Source organism: Eucalyptus grandis, chromosome 2, assembly GCF_016545825.1.
Source record: "Eucalyptus grandis isolate ANBG69807.140 chromosome 2, ASM1654582v1, whole genome shotgun sequence".
In the NCBI taxonomy this organism is placed as follows: domain Eukaryota; kingdom Viridiplantae; phylum Streptophyta; class Magnoliopsida; order Myrtales; family Myrtaceae; genus Eucalyptus; species Eucalyptus grandis.
In genome coordinates, this window is record NC_052613.1 from 27,850,024 (window position 1) to 27,867,200 (window position 17,177).

The 17,177-nt window shown below is 38.6% G+C and overlaps 2 protein-coding genes and 2 long non-coding RNA genes across 11 annotated transcripts; 3 read left to right on the forward strand and 1 right to left on the reverse strand.

The window, feature by feature from the left end:
• Positions 1-5,531: 5,531 nt before the first annotated feature.
• LOC104434159 (TMV resistance protein N-like) lies at positions 5,532-7,875 on the forward strand. 2 transcript variants are annotated; one of them, XM_039307327.1, is made up of 2 exons: positions 5,532-6,180; positions 7,057-7,875. In XM_039307327.1, the coding sequence occupies exons 1-2, from the start codon at positions 5,696-5,698 to the stop codon at positions 7,820-7,822; spliced, it is 1,251 nt and encodes a 416-aa protein (XP_039163261.1). In that variant the 5' UTR covers positions 5,532-5,695; the 3' UTR covers positions 7,823-7,875. The 2 variants fall into 2 exon arrangements, with proteins under 2 accessions (XP_039163261.1, XP_039163262.1); XM_039307328.1 differs by lacking the exon at positions 7,057-7,875 and adding an exon at positions 6,298-7,036 and having other exon boundaries at positions 5,534-6,180.
• An 88-nt stretch (positions 7,876-7,963) lies between these two features.
• On the forward strand, positions 7,964-8,935 carry LOC120286083 (putative disease resistance protein At4g11170). The gene is made up of 3 exons (XM_039306927.1): positions 7,964-8,210; positions 8,352-8,639; positions 8,744-8,935. The coding sequence occupies exons 1-3, from the start codon at positions 7,995-7,997 to the stop codon at positions 8,933-8,935; spliced, it is 696 nt and encodes a 231-aa protein (XP_039162861.1). The 5' UTR covers positions 7,964-7,994.
• Positions 8,936-9,872: 937 nt separating this feature from the next.
• Positions 9,873-13,622, forward strand: LOC104431644. Of its 3 annotated transcripts, XR_005548497.1 has the most exons (7): positions 9,896-9,958; positions 10,058-10,592; positions 10,715-10,841; positions 10,960-11,033; positions 11,794-11,865; positions 12,946-13,080; positions 13,276-13,622. It is a non-coding gene; the product is annotated as an uncharacterized LOC104431644 (long non-coding RNA). The 3 variants fall into 3 exon arrangements; XR_005548496.1 differs by having other exon boundaries at positions 9,873-10,592; XR_005548498.1 differs by having other exon boundaries at positions 9,873-10,569.
• A 996-nt stretch (positions 13,623-14,618) lies between these two features.
• On the reverse strand, positions 14,619-16,934 carry LOC108954000. 5 transcript variants are annotated; one of them, XR_005548506.1, is made up of 4 exons: positions 16,297-16,934; positions 16,149-16,205; positions 15,847-16,032; positions 14,919-15,428 (listed from the first exon to the last, which is right to left on the reverse strand). It is a non-coding gene; the product is annotated as an uncharacterized LOC108954000 (long non-coding RNA). The 5 variants fall into 5 exon arrangements; XR_005548503.1 differs by adding an exon at positions 14,619-14,901 and having other exon boundaries at positions 15,237-15,428; positions 15,847-16,934; XR_005548504.1 differs by having other exon boundaries at positions 15,847-16,205.
• Between the last annotated feature and the right edge of the window lie 243 nt (positions 16,935-17,177).

Sequence of the window (17,177 nt, forward strand, 5' to 3'; positions counted from 1 at the left end):
CATAAATTTCCTCAGTAGAGGGATAGTTTAATCTTCTAATGATTGACATATTCTACATTTTCCTAGTTAACAGAAAATTTTTTCCTAACAAAGCTTAAATTCAGGAAAATGATTTCCCCTTTGAAAGAACCGGAAAACGTTTTCCAAATCTACCAAAGCTTAGATTTGGGGCATGGTTTATAAACAATTATTCTTATATATATATATATATATATATATATATATATATATATATATATATACATATTTAAAAATCGAATTTTAATTTTTTTTTTATTTTTTAAAAAATTGATTCTTTCGTTTTCTTTTTATTTTATTTTATTTTAATTTCTTTTTCTTTTGCTTCTTCTCCACCCATCGCTAGCCACAGGGATGGTTGATGAGCTCGGCCTCATTAGATCGAGTGAGCTCACGGCTTTTAACAAAGTGAGGCTCGAGCTTGCCCGAGACCGGTGAGGCTCGAGCTTGCTCGAGACCAGTGAGCCTTAAGCCTCACCGGTCGGGCGAGCTCGTAGTCATCACGTGGCAAAGGGTCGAGCTCGCACCAAACTAGCGAGCTTGCGACAACTCAAGCTTGCCCCTCATAAGCCAGCTGAGGACAAACCGCAATAAAAGTAAACAAAAAAAATAATTAAAAATTCTAAGTTTTTAAATTAAAAATTCGATTTTCTTTTTTTGCTGCGATAAAGTGTGAAATCATTTTCTAATGGGATTCAAATAGTAGAAAACATTTCAATTATATATCACCAAATGAAAACAAAACAAATCGTATTCTTAGAAAATGCTTTCCCAGAAAGTATTTTCTTTTATCATTGAGTTTTTCGTGAAACAAACACACTCATAATATTACTTACTAATCTTCTAGGATGGAGTGGTGAGTAGATCGTGTACTTTAGAACTAGAGCTTTTATATATTGAGCTGAGGCTCACCCAATATTCCTTATAGATTGGTCAAGTTCGGAGTTTAAGGGCATTTCAATTTGCGCTTCCAAAGATCTCTTTTTGGACTTGATTAGTGTACACAACAAGAGTAGGGGAATATATTTTGTCTTGAGAGTTTTGATTATGTATAGTTGTGTACATCACTTGAGATTAAATTATTTATTAATTTGAGGTTAAAATTGTATGTGAAATTCATATCGTGACACTAACTTCCAAGTTGCCTCCGTTACCTTTGAACACATTATCTTAACTTCACAAACAATGCAAAGTCGCTACATTTTAGGATATTTAAATTTTAGTTCATATATCAATCAAAAAATCATAAGGTATACAAATTAAAGATCTTTTACGACCAATATCTACCATTCATTTTAGAAATTTGCATTTTCAAGAGAACAAAAAAATATGTCAACATAGAAGAATATTAAAATAAACACTAGCAATTTGATATTTGGTATTTCATCTTTTTTACCACACGCAGAGCATGTACACAATTTTCGGTGGCCACTAGATTAGCCCATGAATTTAAGAACAAAGTTGTCAATTATAGAAGGGAAGAACATGAATGAAACTAGATGTCAATAGTTCTTAATTGAATGAACGGTACTATCACAGTCAACAGGAATTAATCAAGTCTTTAAAGAGTCTCAGACATTCTATTGATATCAAAAAGGTCGATGACTAATGTTACTTTCCTGGAAATATTACACATTATGTGGACAAAATTATTTAAAAAAATCTTAAATTTATTATATAGATATCAATTCATAATCTAAATTTTCAATATGACAAATTTAATTCTATATCATTTGATGATTTATTGATTTAGCCATTTTAATTAATTTTTATCAGAAATTGCTGAAATGAATTTTAATTGTCTTATGTTATGACATAGGCTGAAGTTAACGATTTTAGCAATTTTTCAAAGTGCCCGGGCAAGGGCTAAGTGAACCTTGGCATGGGCTGAGGGCTGTGATCATCGCCAGCTGTCAAACAAGAGCTTGTCGGCAATCCTCTTCAGCCACAATGAAAAAGAAAATAAAAGTGAAAAAAGATACAGACAACCATCATTGCACCTTTGAGCAAGACGCCTCGAATTTCAAGTTAGGCCATGGCGAGAGGAGAGAGAGAGAGAGAGATGTGCAGGCAAATGTGGGGCTAAGTTGTGGAGGGCGTTGTTGGTTTTGATCGGGGAGTGGCAAATGTCAATAACTCAGAGTCATATATGATATAGATACAAAGTTTGATTGGATGTTTTAAATTTTCTTTAATGTGGTTAAAATAAAGAAAAAGCTCAAAAATCACCTTCACTTTGCATCCTAATTTCACTTTATATGCTCTATTTCTAAAGCTATGAATTTCTAATTTAAAATTTGTCTTTAAATGAATGGGACATGGAAACTCGATAACCCATTGATTGGTCAATGAAACTTCTAGGAAACTTCCAGGATGGCTTGTAAAACGCGTTCTACCTTTTGGCATGTCCTTTAAATGTGACTAGTGACTAGTGGACAAGAATTTATTGAACAATTTTGTAAACCGCGTCTGAGGAAGACTCTTCAATAGGGGTCCCTCATCTGGCAATGCAAGCTGGAGGAAGACTTGACTTGCTTCCCTTCGCTATTCTTTTCTTTTGAGTAGGTTTTGTTGGCTCTTGCCTTATCACTTTCTCTGCAACTAAGCAAGTGAGGTTGTGGAAGACTTTTGACTTCTTCTGTCGGAAGTAAACTAGAGGAAAATGCAACGGAGCGAGCAAAGATATTAGAAGACTTTGGCTTGCTTCCCTGTGAAACACGCTGTGAAGTAGATTAGTTAACAACGATGATGATTTGGGACTTGTGTGCTTTCCAGACCAATTAACGAATCAGGGTTAATTTAAATTTGATAATTCATCACCGCCTCTTAATACCTTATTTTAAAGTTTAAATTTAAAATTTAAGATAAGCGAGTCGCAACTTTAAAAATTGAAATAAAATATATCAAGCTATTCATGGTTGGATCATAAATTATAAAATAGTTTGTACAATCCATACTATAAATGAAAAACATATTGTTTGTGGCAATTTATATTTACTCCATTGCTAAATTGATTATCTAGGCTATTTCACAACTTAATTTCCAAAATAAAGCTGATTTATATTTGAGTTTGATTTTGTGTAATCTTCATTGATATGAGCCGCGATTTATTGAATCTCACAAATATTCTAAATATTATTCGAGTTTTTTTGTAGCGGTGTTTATGTTTAATCTATGGTATCGTATATCTTTCCATATTGATTTAGGATCTAAATCCATATATTATAAATGATCATTTGAAAAGGTAGATCATAGTCAAGCATTCAAATTTTGTCATATTATTTCATAACTAAGTAATAATGTGAATAACTCCTTGAATAACTCCTTTCAATCTCTTATATTATTGGAGTTGCTTTTATTGGTAACACCGGCCACATAATACTTCATAAAATGAGGTTATCATGATACATATATAATAAGATTAATCTAAGTAAATGAATTAATTCCAATAATAGATAAATCTCTTCATTTAAAAGCTATTAATGTGTTTTTCTTAATAGTAATGTTGTTTTTGCAAAATTCCCATCTTAATATTTAATTTGGGAAATTCGGGATGCGTATGGCAACGTTTGTATTTTCGAAAATAATTTCTGAGCATTTTAAGCTGTTTGATATATGCACAAAATTTCTATTAATGAAATAGAAATGCGTTTGGTACGATTCCAAATAATTTGGTGACTTAGAATTTCTTTTAATTTATTAATAATTTTACTACATTTTTCTTTTTTTCTTTTCTATTTCTATTTCTTCTCCTTCTCTAGCCGGTCGCCTGCCTTGGCCATGGGCTGGTCGGTGAGTGGCTAGACGAGGGTTGGTGAGGTCCCCCCGAGCCTTGCCATGGCTTTGCAAGGCTCGACCTTGCCCGACCACCGCAAGGTTTGTGTTGCCTGGGTGGGTGAGGCTGACCTCGTCGGGGGCCAACGCAAGGCTTTGATGACGAGGTGGTCAAGCCTTGTTTGGCCTGGTCATTGGACCATCTCCGAGGCCGACGATCGGCTAAGGGAAAAAGGAGAGGAAGATAAAAAGAAGAAAAAAAAGAAAGAGAAAATGCTTGTTTCTTGAGTTGTTTTCGAGAACAAAGAAACAACTTTTTTTTTTTTTTTAATTCTTGTTTCCATTCCAAATTTGTTCCCGGACAAAAAAATTACCAAACGCATTTCTATTCTATTTATGTTTACCAAATGCACCCTTGGTGGCAAAACAAACAGACCAAAAGATGAAGGAACAAACAAACAAGATTATACATGAACTGGAAACAAATTAATAAAAAAAGATGAAGGAATAAACCAAACCAATTTGATAATTCATCGCCTCCTCTTATTCACCTAGATTATTTGATTTGTTCTAAAATTTTAATTTCAAAAAATTTGGAAAAGTTAGCGTCTTTTATAGAGTTGTCTTTATGTTTAATGTGTGGTATCATATATATTTCTATATTTGTTTGCTACTGTTTATGAAACCTCGATCCTATTGAGAGGCCCGTTCCAGCACTAATTGGTAGGAGCTAATGCTTGAGGAACTGCAAACTTTAGAAATGATTCGTACGTAAGATTTGGTTAATCGTCCACCTGGAAAAATTACCAAAGGTTAGCAAGTGGGTTTATTAAGTTAAGGCTCACTTTTGAAAATTCCATAGAGCAGTAGTAGGCTCACTTAGTAGCCAAAGGTTTAAAGTTGGATTATGACATTGACTATTAGGGCAAATTTTGACTTACATTTGTTACCACTTTTCGGTTGCTTGCATTGATGTTTTTCGTGAATTTACAAAGTAGATTGAAATTAATTTTTACGTCATTCAACAACATAATGTTCGCGCCACCCTACATTTACTCCATTTCTTAATTATATCTAGGTTGTTCCACAGGTTAATTTTGAAACTCAGGTTGGTTTCAGTATAATCATTTTATTTTGAGTGGGATACTAGATACGATTGTTTTGATTTTGTGTAATCTTTGTTGATAATTTTCCCGATTTGTCGAATCTCCATATATTCAGAATATTATAAGCGTCCTTCATATGATCGTCCTTGTGTTTAAATTTGTGATATTATATATCTTTCCATATTTGTTTGGGATTTAGATCCATATAAAGATCACCATATTTGTTTGGAATCTAGATCTATATACTAAAAGTATTGTTTGAAAATGTAGGGCGTAGTCAAGCATTCAAAGTATGTCACATTATTTTATAACTAAGTAATAAAGTGAATGACTATTTTCAGTCTCTTATATTATTTAACTGCATTTATTGGTTACACCGGCACTTCATGAAGTGAGGTTAAGATCATGACACATATATGATAATTTTAATTTTAACAATTAAATTGATTCCAAATAAGGTTAAGATATTGTTACATTAGTAATTACATTAATTCCAATGACAGATAAGTCCCTTCACTTAAAAGCTAGTGATGTACCTTTCTTAATAGTATGGCGTTTTTAAATAAAATTAGCATTTTATTATTGATTTGGGAAATTCGTTGGCCAAACCGATGCAAAGGAGACAAGATATTCTAAGTGCAGCGCCTTTTGCCCCTACCTCCATCACGCCAGAGACAGCGAGGTTATTATATTGAGAGCCCACGCTCAGATCCAAGCACCCTCGAAAAGCAGACATTTCCTGAGAGAGAGAGAGAGAGAGAGAGGATTTGATACCTGTGGTGTCTAACGATCCTGCAATGGAGGGGATGAGTTCATCGGCATCATCCGGACCTTCGTATGAGGTTTTTCTAAGCTTTCGGGGAGCCGACACCCGTCATGGATTCACTGATTATCTTTACCATGCCATGGTTGGGGTTGGGATCCTTGTCTTTAGGGACGATGAATCCCTTCGCGTCGGTCAAAAAATTGGTGGTGAATTTCTACAAGCAATTGAGAACTCCAAAATCTACATTCCCATATTCTCCAAAAATTATGCTTCAAGTCACTGGTGCCTCCGAGAGCTCACATACATGGTCGAGTGCACCTCGAAATTGAACGAGAACAAAGAGATTCTGCCCATTTTCTTGGATGTGGAACCTGAAGATGTCAAGCTCAAAACAGACTTATATAGCCAAGCTCTTGCAAAGCACCAGGAAAAGTTTGGTGCAGAAGTGGAGTCATGGAAAAAGGCTCTCAATGAGGTGGACGAGATAAAGGGATGGAACTTGAAGAAAGATCAAGGGTAAATGTCTTTTAACTTGTCAACTGCCATCTGTAAATTTCGTTTTCCTCCCTGTTTAGTTTAATTGTGGTATTGTCGGTGAAAATATAGTTTACACATGTAATCGATTTTATATAGTTTAAATGCGGTCGCCGCAATGGCCGCCGCTGCTATCGGCCACCACAGCGGTGAGAAAGGAATGCTCTCTGGTGGCCCCTATCGGTGGTATCGCTGCAATAGCTCCAGTCAATGGCACTTTTGCGGTGGTAGCGCACCCTTCTTATCCTGATTCTCTCTCTCCTCATGCTCTCTGTCTATGACAACAGTAGCTACCAACAGTGATAGATCTCCAAAGAGCTCCACCAAGCCGTCGGCCAACCACCGCAGCAGCTCGTCCGTCAGTCACCGCCACTTCTTCGTCGCCAGCCCGACACCAAGTGGCCAGAAGCTGCCTCTGAGCCATTCGGCCCCCACACTCTCTCTCACTCACTGTGGCGAGTTGGATCCGGGATCTGGACGACCATATCCGACGTGGCTGACTTTGGCCCAAGGCTCAATGACGCCATCCCCGGCAGTCGCAAGGCCGCGACCCATGTGACGTGGAGAATTGAGGCAAGGCCAAGATGGCCAGTCAACGGGCACAACAGGCGACGACACTGAAATGTGATGGTGACGGTGCAGAGAGGCGAGCGGCGTCAATGGTGCAGTGGCAGGGACCGACGGTGATGGTGACTGAAATTGGGGAGCGGAGATAAGCAAAAATAATAATCTTATTGTATCGGTGTCTCGATTTTTTATTTTTGCCAGGTTTCCACATAACGTGAGAGCAATTTATTCACTTTGGGAGTAAGTTTTACATATAAAGTTATCCCTAACATGGTTGTTACCTTATGGCAGCCAAGGAGATCTTATACGTTTGGTAATCCGAACGATTTCAGTTAAGCTGAAGGTTGCACATGAAAATGTAACTGAACATCTAGTCAGAGTTGATGATCGTGTAGAAGCTATAATCAAAATGTTGGAAGTGGGATTTGATGGTGTACGATTTCTTGGAATCCACAGAATGGGCGGTGTTGGCAAAACAACTCTTGCTAAGGTCGTCTTCAATGCACTATCTTCTAGCTTTGACGGATGTTGTTTCCTTGCAGACATTGGGGAATCATCAAAATGCTATAATGGTCTGGTAAATTTGCAAAAACAACTATTATCCAAGCTCCTTGGTTCTCATTCTATTGACCAAATTAATAACGTGAATGATGGGATCAACATGATGAATAGAGGAGTACTTAAAAATAAAAAATTTATTATTGTTTTAGATGACGTGGATGAGAAAGAACAACTTAAAAGTCTAGCAGAAAAAGGTAATTGGTTCGGTTTTAGTAGTAGGATTATCATAACTACTAGGGACCAAAGTATCCTAATGATTAAGGGAGAAGCAATAGGTGAAGGCCTTGTAGAAAAGTCCGCAAACATTTTGACTTACGATGTACAAGAAATGGAATTTCATCATGCTCTAAAGCTTTTTAGTAGGCATGCCTTTAGAAGAGACTCTCCACCAGAAGATCGTATGTTCCTTTCTAAGGAAATTGTCCATACTTTGGGAAAGCTTCCTTTAGCTCTTGAGATTACAGGTTCATCCCTTAATGGAAAACCCAAAGAATAATGAGTCGACACATGGAAGAAGCTACAAGAAGCTCCTCCTAAGGAAGTCCAGAGAAAATTGGTGATAACTTATGACAGGTTAGATCATACACAAAGGGAAGTATTTTGGATATAGCCTGTTTTTTTTTTTTTTTTTTTTTTTTGTTAATGAGGATACAACATGCCCTTTCTATATGTGGGATGACTATGGATACCACCCACACGTTGCCATTGATGTCCTCCTTCTCATGTCATTGATAAAAATCAAAGATGACAAAACTTTCTGGATGCATGACCAAGTGCGGGACCTCGGAAGGGAAATTGTCCGTCAAGAGAACTTGACCAATCCCTATGAGCGTAGTAGAGTGTGGAATTGTGATGAAGCCCGAAGCATTCTGAAGGAGAAAGAGGTAAAAAAAGGGAATAGCAATTTATTTTTCGATGTATTGTTGTAGACTATTCTTGCAAAAGGATAAATTAACCGCTATTAGTGCTTGTAATTGTTTGCTTTTGACCTTCACATATGGACTTCTGGGTGTTTCCATTGCCAGGGAAATAAGAAAATAAAAGCAATGTCACTAGGAGGATATCTTGGATTTCATGAAGGCATTTTGACAAGTGATGAAGTTGCTCCGTTACGAAACCTAAGGTTCTTTCAAGGGAGTTGGAAGTGCCTGGTTGGAGACTTCAACAACCTTCTCCCTAGTTTAAGATGGCTTTCTTGGAAATTTTACTCTAGCCAGTTTGAGGCAACAAACTTTCATCCGGCTAACTTAGTCATTCTTGACCTTTCATGGAGCAATATTTCGGAGGAATGGATTGGCTGGGAACAACTTAGAGTATGATATGAGTCCCACTCCTTGCATAAGCATATAATTTATTCTATCTTTTTGTTCCCCTACAGGTCATTTCGTAACATATATTTTATCAAATTGTTTTGTAGGAGGCCAAAAAACTAAAGGTACTAAATCTCAACTGGTGCGAACACTTAAAGAGAACACCTAATTTATCTACATGGGTGTACCTAGAGAGATTGGATCTTGATGGTTGTAACAACTTAATTGAAATTGACCCATCCATTGGTAATTTGCGATCTTTGTTGACCTTGAATTTACCAAATAGCAAACTACCATAAAGGAACGTTGGATTTTCGAGGTGTATAGAGATAAAGGAAGACTCGATTGAGGGCTGGTGAAAATTACATTTATCGGGGTGTATGGAGATAAAGTTGACTCGATTTGAATTACAATCATTAATCGAGTTGGATTTGTCATCGACAAGTATTGGTCACTTGCCTGATTCAATCGGCAATCTAAAGCAACTGAAAGTACTAAGGATGTGCCGAATAAGAGGGATAACAGAATTACCCAGAGCAATTGGGCTGCTAGAGAAGCTCGAAGAGTTAAATGCCCAAGGATGTTGGGACTTGACCGGTGAAATCCCTAAAGAAATTGGTAGATTGTCCCATTTGAGGATCTTAGACTTGTTGAGCACACGTATATGCGGATTACCCACCATGGTGAGTCACCTCTCTAATCTCCAAACACTTAAGGTAGAAAATTATCTCGAGCCTAAACAATTGCCGGAGCTTCCCCTCAAGTTTGACTTATCTGACATGGGGTTGTGAATATTCAGTTGACTAGAAATATCAGAGGAGCAAAACTTTTGAGCAAGAGGAATATTGGCAGGAGGCATTTTGCAAGCATGTGCGGACGGGAAGATGAAGACGAAGTATATAGTCTTCCCACTCCGGATAGGTGCCCCATCTCAACAGGAAACACCTGTCATTACTCTTCCCACTAGCATCGGTAGCCTATCTCAGCTTAAAACACTAAAATTGTGCTGCAAATATGTGCAATTCCTCCCTCAGCTCCCCTCTAGTTTAAGAGAGTTACAACTTCAAGATCTGAAGATCACACGGTCACCGGATTTTTCCAATTTGAAAGACTTGTCAATCTTGACATTCAATAGATGTTTGCTAGAAATATCCAGTATATTTGATGTGGAGTCAGAATACCTCCGTATGGATTAATGTAAGTTTAGAGAAGTGGACGCACCGTTGCAGCTGGAAATGAAAAGATTGTGATTATTAAAGATGAATTATTGTGAGTTCCTTCCAAATGTACTTGATTTGTCGCGCATGAAAAATCTAGAAAAGGTATGTCTGAGACTTTGCCATTCATTAGTCGAGATACGTGGCCTTGAAGAATTGGGATCCCTTTGCTCCCTATCAGTCAGCTGTTGCCCTTCTTTGCAGATGATGTCAGATCTATCGAAATTGAAAAAGCTTCCGAAGCTCCAAGTATCAATTTGTTCGAATCTAAATAGGGAGAAAATCTATTGGAATTATTGGAATGGAGAGTTTGGGGGTGACATCTGCAACGTCGGTGGCGTCGACTTGTCGTCTGTCCCCGACTGGTTCAAAAGTTATGCATTCCTCGACTCGCATATCCCCTACAAGAGCCCTAATGCTGGAGAGTTTGGGGGTGGCATCTGCGACGTCCACGGCTTCGATTTGCCGTCTATCCCCGACGAGTTTCTTTCATTCTTCAGCTAGCCTGACCCCTATACGAGCCCTAATGCTGGAGAGTTTGGGGGTGACACCTTAGATGCTGCCTCCACCTCCCCATGAGTCCCATCGGCGGCTCTGATTCGTCATTCGCGTCCGGCGAGCTCAGACCGGCTGCATTCTTCGGTGTGTTGCCGCTGCCTCCGCCTCCGCCATCGCCTCTAGGAGCCCCATCAGCAGCTGGAATATGGCAGCACCAAGTTTCGCATCATAACTTGCACTAGTAATTCTAAATTGCGCACCAAGTGTTTTAATTTGATGGGTGAAGTTTTCTGGTGTTGAGCTAATTGGGAAAACTGTGCAAATAGACATCTTAGTTTTAATTTGGTTTGATTTGGTGTGCAGACAATGGTAAAAACCCCACGTTTCAAGAGAAGTCTTTGTTCACACTCGTTGAAGGGCTTGGGGAGTTGAATCTTGCGGTTTGGAACAACAATATTCTCACTTTCGACGACTTCAGCGGCAGTGGAAAGTAATTACTTCCTACATTGAATCCATTTTGCTAACAAAAACTGTAGTTGAGTTGTTTTGGATTTTGGACCTTGATTGGCTAGTGTTCTCATCATAATTGTGTTTTCCATGGTCTCAAGGGTTTGGCTCCGTAAGGTTCTTTCTCAGAGCTTCAATAATACGGCCTAGCCTCTTCGGACTAAAAAACGGACAGGTACAATCAGCTGAATCTATCCTCTTTTCTTATGCATGTAAATTATGTATTAGGTTCAAAAGTAAAATACAAGAATAACATGTCAGAAGATGGAGTACATAGATGACCTTTGTGTAAAGATAGTGATGTGATTTTCTAATTCACTCATTTCCAATAATAACTCGTACTAGGTTCTAACTTTACCTTTGAAATTACATGCCAACTGTTGTTGTTGTTGTTGGTGGTGGTTGTCATCATTATCATCATTATTGGTGAAGTAAGTTTGATTGCTGGAACAATTTGCTGGAAACTTGGGTGCTTCATAAGACTGGCTGCATTTTCCATATCCATTTTAGTCAGTCATTTGTGTGTTAGGGCCTGGCATGTCATATTTGCCAACTTATATTGTTTTACCATCTATGGATATCATATATCTTGTTTACTAGTGGAATATGAGCTATTTGCTACTATTGAGTTTATTTATTCCTTCCAGGAAGTAAAAATCTAGCACAATTTAGTTTTGTCAGTAGTGAACATTGCTGGGAATCCGCTACTTCTTCTAGTTAGATTATGATATTGTTAATTTTGCAGTGGAACAGGTAGATTATACTCGTCTTCGTAGTGAGAACAAGGCCTTGGCTTTTTCCTTCTTTTTTTATTTATTATTTTTTCAAGAATATCATTAGGCACTTACTAACATTTGATATGACAGCTTTTGAGATTAAAACATAGTGATATGTCGAACAAATTCTGTAAGAATGATATAGACTACTTCCTGCAGCTGAAGTAATGGAGTTTTTATATATTCCCAAGGGTGTGAGACAGGTGTTGTTCAGAACCTTGATACTGCCAAGTAAACTTCTATTCCTGAAATCCTTCTGTAGGTCATTGTCAGTTGAGCTAATGTGCGATTTCCAGATTGTTGGAGCACTTATATGATTATCTTAATGTACTGTGGTATTGGTGAGTGCTATGATCAAAAGGATGAATTTGATTGTGCTCTGTTTTGTTCTCAGACAACTTATGTACAAAAAAGAGTTTGACATGAGCTATGTGGAATTCATGAGAGATGGAGCAAAATGGTTGTTAGATAACAAAGACATTAAACTTGTTGATACGATTTGTCCCTCTTTGCTATTCTGATGCAATCTTAGTGAGAATTTTTTTTTTTGTATGGTGGTTTGCTTCACTATCATCTTATCTTCACCTTTTACCCAGACTCATTAATTTGTAGTGTACTTCATGATATTTCTCAATTGTTACCCAGAAACCATGCTAGGATATATTTTATATTAGGTAGCTACCTTTTCTATTACCACCCATTTTTACTTGCAGCTTTACTACAACCAAATGTTATTTTTCTTAGGCATGGCAAGAAATGCATACTTCCGTCTTATTTGATTTTCTCCCCAACGACACGAGAGACGTAGTATGGTGCTGTAATAACTGTCAACATGAACACGTGATATTCAATTGCTCTCTAAAGACACGCATGTGTGAGAAAATGCTCACGCATATGTTGCTATCAGGCTTTTGAGCAATACATAGGTTCAGTTTTTTCTAAACCTCCCTCTTGAGAAAAGATGAAGCTTGATTTAGTTTCTTTCTTGTTCTCCACTTGTAGATTATTACATGTCTGAGATTGAGATGCAATCTTGCATGACGCAATCTGTGCTATTCAATGCATGAACTGGTTACCTATCTGTTGCTGTATATGAGATTTGATTCCATCCCATCTTATCTTTCTTGAAAGCCGGGTAAGAAATTGATTTGATGTATGACAAATTTCCCATCAAAGTTGAGAATGACCATGTTCCATTGCTGAATTGCCATCTTAGACCTAAACTAGTGTTGGTGATTTTGCCTAGATTTCACATCATTGCATTATTATATGAAGTCTAGGCTCAAGAAACTGATGCTACAGTAACTGTAGGAAATTATTCTTGCTAAGGGCTTGGAACTCGAAGATGTACTGCCAGGAGTGTATACAATCCATGTTTGCCTTTAAAATTGCTTGGTGCAAAAGGATCACCTATGAGATGCATCCTTATCAAAAAAACTTCTCCAAGTGAGTTTTGTTCTTTCGGAAGGGACTTAATTTGACAACGATTTTTTAATTTACGATTACCATTGTCATTGTCACATGAGATTGACTTGTCTCTGGTTGGTTACCATAGAGGTGTCAATTGAAGATCCATATGTTATTTTCGTCACTTTGCATTTGATGATGCCAGGTGCTAACAATATTTCTCTTTTGTTCTAGGGGAGTAGAAATTATCAAAAATGCTGAATGAGAAAGGCATTGCATGCATCTCCTCAAGATGCAGACTTATTTTGATGGGACACGTTTTGCGGAGAATGTGGACTTTAGCGATCATTTGAATAGGTGATATTACTATAGGCAAAGCAGAGGCTAGGGTTATGTTCACATAAATAATGTTATGCTTTCAAAATAAGACTTGTCTGGATTGTTTCTCATGTTTCTTCTTTTCTATTACTAAAGAGTTTCTGGGGATTGAGTTCATTTATTATAGTGACTCATGAATAGAAAGCCTGTCCATGCAAATTCTCTCTTCCATGGTGTTGTAACCATCTTTGCAGTTACCTTTAGCTTCTGCTTAAAAATATAAGATATGACATGCTGATTTAAGAGATCAAACCAGGCAGAAACCGAGGTGGTCAATGCAAATGAACTGCAAAATAGATTTTCATTTTCATATGACTGAAAGATTTTCATGGGACTGAAGCTCAGAACGGTTGCAGAGCGGTGCGAGTTTCTCCGAGGCGTGGGCAATGGAGAAGGGAGTTAATTAAGCACCATCTTAGAAATGTTGTAGAACGGACGAAAGACTCTTGAGGAGCACCGCAAGGACGTGGAGGCGGAGCCAAATTATTTGTCTTCTGGTGCGGATTAGGCTTACAAAGAACAAACAATCAGCCCCACTAATAAAGAAAGAATCAGGGATGGAAGCTTGCGATGTCAGTCTCATACGAACGTAACTTGTATTCATTCCTTCCTTGCATGAACTGTCCCCGAGCGCATGAAAATATGGCAAGAAACCGGTAGCGAAGAGCTTCTAATGTCATTGCAAAATCTGGTGTTGTCTTTTGTTGTTATCCCTTGAAGAGTTTCTTCAGACATGACACACTAAAAAATCTTCACGGCATCATGCAGACAACTCAGCCTCACTTCAGCATCATTCAAACAATTCAACTCCTCAAACCCCAATTCAGCAACATCAAAGTAAACCTGAGGTTGCTGCCTTTGCCGTGGTTTACTTTGATGCTGCTTGGCTGGTGTTTGATGGGTTGAATTGTTTGAATGACGCTGACCAATGACGCTGAGGTGGTCTTGGTGTGGCTGAATTGTTTGCATGATGTTGTGCAGGTTGTCGTAGTCTCTGAAGAAACTCTTTGCCGGAGTACAACATGAGAACATTCGGGTTTCGTGACGACATTAAAAGCTCTTTCTGCGCAGCTTTCTCTTCGATCCAATCGATGCAAAGCTCATCAGACTTCTATCTCAAGAGGAAGGCAACGGGAAGAGCACCCAAACCCGAAGTCATACCATCATAACAGATGGAACCACAATTAGGAGAGAGAGAATGGCAAAATTAGGATGTGAAAAATAGAGGTTGGAAAGATGCTACAAGCTTAAAATGGATATGCATATGGAGGAGTTTAGGAGCTTATGGGAATTGAAAGAATGATATGTGAACCTACATACCAACTCATTCGTATAGGTTCATATAAACTATTGAGTAGGATTAGAAATAGACTTGAAAAGTGTGCTACATCCTCATTGTGTTCTAAACTATTATTTCTTCTTACAACCGCCAGCCCTGGAATTCCTGTTAGTTGCTTCTTTGGCAATATTCCCAGGTGTTTCCTGTTGATGGATGATAATAATATAAAATTTGTATGAGTGATATATAAGTATCGTAAAATGTACAATACATGGAAGAAATGGAATCCTTAGGACAGCAAATACGCACTGTAAAAGGAACACTAATATGCACTCTGCCCGACAAGCAGTACCCCTTGTTCTAGCATAGAGGGCAAACTTCATCCTTCCAATAAAAATTTATACAACTCTCTTCCAATATTGCAGTACCATAAGACATGACCCCCTTTTTTTTGGAAAGGAAAGCATCAACTTGCTTCCAACTACGGGCAAAAACAGCAACTACAAGTCAGGACTTGCTCAGTGAATAGGGTTCTTACATTCGCCATTATTTAGATCCACATCGGGACGCAAACAATTCTCAACGGCTGTTTGAAGTTCCTCAAACCCAGCACCATGGTTGGCACTTTAAAGCTGCCAAGGACCCTGGGCTGGGGATTTACAGATACCTGTGTAGAGAATATCTTGGGCTTGAATGCCAGACTGGGGCATTGAAGTGTGCATTTGCCTCCCTGTCATCCAGTGCAATTATGGGAGTTAGGCCAAAACTCCTAACATATCAGTACAAGCACACTGGTGTTTTTGTTTATCTAATTGATTTCATGAATAGAGTGATGCAATACCATTAGCACATCAGTAGAGTTATATTAGAGTAATCGGGCATAAGCAGCAGAGGCATGGCAACATACTACCTTTGACTTACAACACTATCACCAGAAGTTTAAAATGATCACAAAGATCTGAAAATTTGTGCACCGCTAGGGCAATCAATGGCTAACGATTCGAGTTAAAGGGATTACTATCCATCCATCAAAAGTAGCATCTGAAGACGTCTCTTCACTAGAGCAATGTGTGACACTACACCTTCACATACATTAAAAGAAGGAAAATTCCAGGTGCTTGGTCCTCAAAGATATCAACAAGACATACCTTCCTCTTAGAAGGGAACAGATTGATTCTAAGCTGGCTTAGAGAAGGACTCTAATCTGTAGAGAATAAATGAAAGGAATCATTGGATAATAGAAAGTGCATTTTGGAAGTCACTTTCATTTGTTCAAGCTTTAGTTACCGGCCTTGTGATGACTAATCCTTAGCTGCCTTAATCTTCTCTATCGCCTGACACACATGGTAAAACAACATTGAAAACACGTATGCTCTCTCCTCCAGAGGACAAGAAGCAACTTCCTCCAGTAGGCAACTGACCAACACATTACTGAAGATAAAAGCCATACCTTCGTCACTCTGTCAATATTGAACCCATTCTCATTCACGAGAAAGGAAATTAAGCACTTGAAAGGGAAATAACAATTAGTTAGGAAACAAGTGAAAAATTCAAAAAGTGAAATGTTGCAAGTAAATCCCAACATGAAAATGGCCAACCTCCCCGTTTGGAGCAGTCAATTTTATCTCAGGCTGTTTTTCCGTAGAAAAGCAGTTAAGCTTCGCTGTAGGGCCAATTATCTGGTATATGATACCTATTCAAAAAACAAGCTAACATTTCTTTAAGAAGGACAACTGAACTGAATGAAGATTTCCAAGTAATGCAAAGAACCTCTGGGTCTTAAGGATAGAGAAATGATATGATTTTGTTCAAGAAAGATGAAGGAACAGACAAAGCAGACATCAGAATAGATAAAAGTATTGTAGTAAATCAACACATGAAATAGCATGGCCGATGCACTGATTGACAGCCCAAATCTATTGGTGGCAATGGATCTTTCAGTTTCAAATTGTTGACCACTTATTTCCACCCAGCTGAGTTTGAGAGATAATTCTTTTAAGTCAAGGAATTCAGCAGCCAAGACTATTACAGAGAGAAACTTTCCTGCCTAATTTTGCTTACAAGTCAGGGGACAAGATTCATAGGGGTGAGCGCAATTCCCGGGTAGAACTGGGAACCGGAGAACCGAATCGGAGGTTCCGGTTCGGTTCCCGGTTCTTAAAGGACCCGTTCCGGTTCCCGGTTCCATTTTTCCGGGAACCGGAACCGGTTAGGGCTCCAAAAGGATACCCCCTCCCCGCTCGCTCCCCCTCCCTCGCTCAGCACTGAGACTCCCTTTCTATTTTCTAACCCTACTCAGATTTCAGATCTGGAACTCACGCCGCCGGACGCCGCTCGCCTTCAAGGTCGCCACCGCCGGACGCTGCTGGACGCCAGTTGCTGACGCCGCTCGCGCGAACCCTCGCCGCTCAACGCCAGCCGCTGCCGTGCTTTGCCTCTGCCCGTCGCTGACGCCGCTCTGACTCTTGCCCGCCGCGAC